The sequence below is a fragment of the Mastomys coucha genome, unplaced genomic scaffold, assembly GCF_008632895.1.
Source record: "Mastomys coucha isolate ucsf_1 unplaced genomic scaffold, UCSF_Mcou_1 pScaffold3, whole genome shotgun sequence".
NCBI classification, from domain to species: domain Eukaryota; kingdom Metazoa; phylum Chordata; class Mammalia; order Rodentia; family Muridae; genus Mastomys; species Mastomys coucha.
This window is the reverse complement of record NW_022196909.1, coordinates 51,626,446-51,632,768: the sequence shown is the minus strand read 5'-3', so window position 1 is coordinate 51,632,768 and position 6,323 is coordinate 51,626,446. Positions and strand designations below refer to the sequence as shown.

The 6,323-nt window shown below is 44.2% G+C and overlaps 1 protein-coding gene across 2 annotated transcripts in view; it reads left to right on the top strand.

The window, feature by feature from the left end:
• LOC116074642 (HLA class I histocompatibility antigen, A-23 alpha chain-like) overlaps positions 1-3,605 on the top strand; it is a 5,411-nt gene extending 1,806 nt beyond the window's left edge. The window contains exons 3-5 of one of the 2 annotated variants that reach the window (XM_031347376.1): positions 1,386-1,661; positions 1,772-1,885; positions 2,847-3,605. In XM_031347376.1, the coding sequence (XP_031203236.1) occupies positions 1,386-1,661; positions 1,772-1,885; positions 2,847-2,890 (434 nt within the window). In that variant the 3' untranslated portion in view covers positions 2,891-3,605. Of the gene's footprint in view, positions 1-1,385; positions 1,886-2,846 lie in introns of both variants that reach the window. The other variant, XM_031347375.1, reaches the window with a different exon arrangement.
• Positions 3,606-6,323: the final 2,718 nt, after the last annotated feature.

The window sequence follows — 6,323 nt, the reverse complement described above, 5'->3', positions numbered from 1 at the left end:
CCTTCCTTTGATCTGTTGTTGGAGTCCTGGCTGGGGTGATTAGAAATCCGCCATATCTCTCTAGAGAATGCAATAAAATGCTCTACACCTGAGCTGGAACTCAAATGGACTAAAATGGACTTGGGAGGATCAGTTTCATGGTTACTGGGAAATAAGACATGAAATTGAAGCTGAACCATCCATGGAGGAAAATACTGGTGTGTCTCTGCTTTCCTCATGTGGTGTGGAATGGCAGATGAGTGTTGCATTGCCCTTGACTAGGATGATAGGACCCGAATGTGGGACTGCTCCATTTGAAGGTGTATGGATACCTCCATAGGGTGTGAGATCTAAACACCAACAGCAACTTCTGCAATAACACTTGTGGATCAGGATCCTAAGCAGACAGTGACAGCAATCATGTGGCCTTTGCTGTGGGCAATTGAGACTTGCAACTGGGACTGAGCCATCTTCTCAGGGCTCTTGAGGCTGTGGGACATGGAAGCTGATGGGATCTGAGTGATGTAGAAGTAGAGAAGTTGAGGGCTGTCAATGCTTGTTCCTCTATGAAACAAAGGCAATGCAAAGGAGTCATTGGGCCAGCAAGAGGTCTCCATGTTATGTGCTTGCCATAAAGCCTAACAACCTGAGTTTGGAACATTTGCCGTTGGTGTCCTATCTGGGATGAACAGATACTTGCACGTGCCTCTCCAGAAAGATACCAGACACCCTGTTCTCCTTGGTCTGGAGCAGAGGAAGCATCCCTGATTTCCAGATTCCACAGGATCCACCTCCTTTCAAGGACTGCATTAGTTCCTTCTCTCATCCCTGTGACAAAGTACCTGAAAAGCAGCAACTTCAGGGAGGATGAACCTAGTGTGGTTCTCCAACCATCAGCTAACAATTCACAGGGGAGTACACCGGGGTGGGAGCAGCTCAGGACCAGATCCTGGAATGTTGCTCACATCTGGGCAGACCAGGAAGCAGAGAACAACTAGAAACAGTCTACATAACTCTCAAGACCACAGTTCCCAGTACCCAACTCCCTTAGCTACTACATCCTAAATGTTCCACTAGAGTTGTCAGCATCACCAGATACAAAGCATCAAACACTTGCGACGTGGGAAACATTTTACATTCAAAGCACAATAACAACTCTATCTTTTGGTGGATGAAGTTGACACTCAACTCTGAAAAGAGTGAGTGTCAGCTCTTGTTTTGATCTCAGCCACTATTTCTGCCAATGTACACAGGTCAGGAATAGATATTTCTTCATTCTAAGTCTATGCTGTTTGAGAGCTGCTGTTTAAATTTCCAACCGAACTACGGGGGTGATCACATGACTAATGCTCATCTAGTCCACAGGTAGGAAAAGAAGGTTGTTCTCCTCTGACTCTTCTCCTCAGATCCCCCCAAAGCAAATGTGACCCATCACCCTACACTTGAAGGTGATGTCACCCTGAGGTGCTGGGCCCTGGATTTCTACCCTGCTGACATCATCTTGACCTGGCAGAGGGATGAGGAGGACCTGACCCAGGACATGGAACTTGTGGAGACCAGACCTTCAGGGGATGGAACCTTCCAGAAGTGGGCAGCTGTGGTGGTGCCTTCAGGAGAAGAGCATAGATACACATGCCATGTGCAACACGAGGGGCTGCCTGAACCTCTCATCTTGAAATGGGGTAAAGAGGGTGTGTGTGGGCACAGAGTCTGTCCTTGGGAAAGCAGGAGCTCTTCTGCAGACCTTGAGCATGTCCCTCACTTCTATCCTCCTCTCCCCTCTCTCTGCCAGAGCCGCCTCTCTCTCCCACCACCCCCATCACGGGGATCACTGCTGGTCTGCTTCTCCTTGGAGTTTTGCTCATTGCAGCTGTGGCTGCCATTGTGATGAGGAGGAAGCGTGCAGGTAAGGATGGGTTTTGAGATTTGGGTCTTACTGACAAATTTCAAGACCTAGATACAAATGTACCTATCTTTTGTTATTTTAAAGTTTAGCCATTCCTGTGTTTTAGTCACTTAGGGACCTTTTTTTAAACTAACTGTGTAAGGAACACCTGTAAATAGAGGACCAGGCTTTCACCATGGGGATCCTGGTGATGTGGACACAAACCTGAGGCAGGGTCTCCAGGAAGAGAGAACAGGCCTCTGGGAGGGCACGCTATATTTTTTTCCCCCAAGACAGGGTTTCTCTGTGTAGCCCTGGCTGTCCTGGAACTCACACTGTAGACCAGGCTGTCCTCTAACTCAGAAATCCACCTGCCTCTACCTCCCAAGTGCTGGGATTGAATGTGTGCACCCCCACTGCCCAGCTCATTCTGTTAAACAACCCAGCAGCTGGGCACAGCTTGAGTCCTCAGCTTGCATAGGATCTGGTGTTGTTTGTCTTTTGCGTTCTGTCCCTGGATATAAAGACTCAAACTTGGGGTTTTAAATTTTTCTAAGATTAAAAAAAAAATCTGTAAGCCTCTAATGTCCCATATAAAATTTTGTTGTATTTAAACAATAAGAATTTAGATTTCATTATTTCTGTCTAAAAGTTGGAAATCAGTCTAGGGGATCTTCAGATAGAATCCAGCAAGAGACTTTTATCCTGTAAATTGCTTACTAGGTCTTTTACCTGAGGCTATACTCAGTGGGAGAGAAAATAACTCAGGGCTGATGACAGGTCCATAGGTCCTTACACTCTCAGAGTAAAATCCTATATTCTCACTTGGTTCTATTCCTTCTGTGGATACTGCTCTGACGACTGACATCAGTGACCTCAAACCTTGTTGTAGAATCCTCATAACACTTCCGAGACCCCTGCTGTCTTAGACTGTAAAGCAGAGAGGCCATGTATTATTACCTTTTTCCTTCCTTTTTGGCAGGGTCTCACACTGCACCCCAGGCTGGGCTGGAACTCACTATGTAGTTGTGATGGCTAATCTTCTTTGTCAGCTTGACTGGATCTAGAATTGTGACTCTCCTACAGCTGAAGGCTGACTCTATCAGACCCTGCCTTGCCACAGATAGCCATGCCTCTCTGCCCACCTCCTGCTAATTACCCTGCCTCTCTGCAAGTTCCAGTTATGTAGGAAGTCCCTCCTCCAGAGACTGAAGATGAAGCTGCTGATTGGGCCAAGTTGCTGATGAACTTGGGGGAGGGGTTTTGCTTTACCTATCTACCTGTTTGTTTGTAACAAAGAGATTTCAATGAATGATGGCAGACTGAAAGCACACCATGTGTTGGTCTAATTTTTTCAAGCCCTTCCACATTTCCAGTACCTTTAATTTTCAGGCCCTTGACTCCCATTTCAGGTGACCCATTCATATGAGTGGCTGCAGGCAGCCACATAGAATCTCCCAGGACTTGCAATTCTGGAAATGTCTATGACGCCTCCAGAGATTAATTGAGTAAAAGAGAAGTTGCTTGGATGTGGGTCACACCATCCCAGACCGAAGACCTGGGAGGAAGAGGAGGAAGCCAGGTGAGAGCCAGCGTCCCCACACTCTACTCCTGATACATGGAGAAGAGAGTCATCCCAGACACATGCTCCAGCTCCCTGAACTCCACCATGTCTTTCCTGCCAGGATGGGATGTAGCTTCTTACATTAAAAACCAAAGCAAACTCCTTGCTTCTTTCAGATGTTTTCATCATTTTGTTTTGTTTGTTTTATATAATAATGAGATAAGTGAGGGATACATTTACTCCCATAAATCTTCCTGCCTTTACCTGAGTGTTGATATTGTGCGCGTAGGACATACAATTGGTTTCAAGAATGACTTATGTTGGGCTGAAGATATGACTCAGTGCTTAAGAGCACCAACTGCTCTTCTGAAGGCCCTGAGTTCAAATAACAGCAGCCACATGGTGGTTCACAACCATCTGTAATAAGATCTGACTCCCTCTTCTGGAGTGTCTGAAAATAGCTACAGTGTACTTACATATAAAGTACACTGTAAAACAAAGTACATAAAGTATAAAAAGCAAGTATATACAGTACACTGTAAAAAAAGTATTATTATAAATAGATCTTTAAAAAAATTATTAATGTTACCAGCTGTGATCCTGGTCTACCTTCTTGCAGATGAATGTGGAGGTCACAACACAACATTCTAGAGTCATTTTTTTGTTTGTTTTTCAATACAGGGTTTCTCTGTGTAGCCCTGGCTGTTCTGGAACTCACTCTGTAGATCAGGCTTGCCTCGAATTCAGAAATCCACCTGCCTCTGCTTCCCAAGTGCTGGGATTAAAGGCATGTGCCACCATCGCCCTACTGGACTAATTTTATTTCCTTCCACCAAGTGGTTCTGAGGGATCTAACTCAGTTTGTCAGGCTTGGCAGCAAGTATCTTTACTTTCTGAGCCATCTCACTGTCCCCTAGACAGAATTCTTTTGATAGAGAGTATGTGGCTTGAGGAAGTTAAAAGTGAGATGTCTATGGTAAGACCACTCCTGTATCATCATGCCCTCATCATGCCCTTTTAGTTTCTGGATTCTCATCAGCAAGTCTTAGAGAAATTTCTAATATTTGTTTTGGAAGTCGATGTCATTATTATAATAGCATAATGGTGTAATAGTGTCAGGGCATGGCAACACGTGACTTTAATCCAACCACTGGGGAAGCAGAAGCAGGTGGATCTATGTAAATTCAAGGTCAGCCTGGTTTCTGGGTTGACCATCACTACATAGTGAGACCCTGACTCATAAACAAAATTGCTACAATCTGACTATTGCTCAGGCTTTGATAGTTGCAGCCTTGCTCCCACTCTCATACATAACACAGAGACACTGTTTATAAATGCCTGGCCAATAGCCTTTTAGATATCAGGATTTCTCATGTGTGGAATGTATGGAATCTAGTTTGTATGGAAGTGGGTATTGGCAACCACACATCCTGCCCCGTCCCTGCCCTTTCTTGATTCTCCCCTGGGATTCAGAGACTGCCTGCTGGCTTGCTTGTGTTGTGCAACCATGTCAATTCTCAGAGTGCTATAAAATGGGAACTTTGGTTCTGCCATACTCTGATTCTCTCTCCAGAGGCCCCAGCCAGGCTGCTTGTCTCTGGTCCTGGGACCTGAACTCCTCTCAGAAGCCCACCATATTGATATCTTCCTATTCTCTGTCTATCTATGGCATTAGTAACTCTTCTAATAAACTCCTTACCCCCAACAGTCTCCATCCATCTCGAATCTACACCCCACATGTTTCAGAGAAAGTATTTCATTTCCATACCCTCAGACCACATTCTTTATAGACTTACATTCTTTATAGAAACCTGACTGGATTAAAAACCTTCTGGAGAGAATGACAACTCACAGGAAGTATAATCCAGTGTGGGATTCACACATGACTTGCGATTGTCACTGATCACAGACCATGGGTGTTGTCTCTGAAAGGAACTATGCCTCCCCTTCAGAACCCAGCACCGCCTCTCACCAGACACAGAAAATTTCCCTTTCAATGGGATGTCTAATTGCATTTTCCTCACTTCTCACCCAAATCTTTTTAATTAAGGAAGATGAAAAATGGACCCACACATCAAATCCACAAATTAGAAACCTAGAAACATAGTGAAGTGCTATGATTCTTTTTTTTTTTAAACATTTATTTAATGTATATGAGTGCATTGTAGCTGTCTTCAAGGCACTCCAGAAGAGGGCATCAGATCCCATTAGAGATGGTTGTGAACCACCATGTGGTAGCTGGGAATTAAACTCAGGACCTCTGGCAGAGCAGTCTGTGCTCTAAACCACTGAGTCATCTCTCCAGCCTGCCAAGACTCTTTTTATCCCCTCATGTGGATTGTCCTAGTTCCCAATGATCATCCCCTATTGTCTTGCTTTTATGTTTCCTCATACCTAGCTTGCCATTTCGCTTTGATTTGTAAAGTGAGAAAATTAACCTGAGGTGGGACACCCCCGGTATATATGAATTTCATCAATATTTAACTATGGTTCAGATTCAATAGTCTTTACCCAAAACTCCAGTCATGCACACATTGGTAATGTCTTGGGTTTTTATTTTTTAATATTTATTTATTTATTATATGTAAGTACAATGTAGTGTCTTCAGACTCTCTAAAAGAGGGAGTCAGATCTCTTGTTACAGATGGTTGTGAGCTGCCATGTGGTTGGTGGGATTTGAACTCAAGGCCTTCGGAAAAGCAGTCGGCGCTCTTATCCACTGAGCCATCTCTCCACCCCGATAATGTTTTATTATGTAATAAAATGAACAGTGTGTCCTTATAGGCTCTCATAGTTCAGAAAACTCTTACAGAATGAAGCCAGGAACATTCTAAATCTAAACATCAATGTGCAAAAACCTGCTGTATCTTAGAACATGAGATACTTTGGGGCACT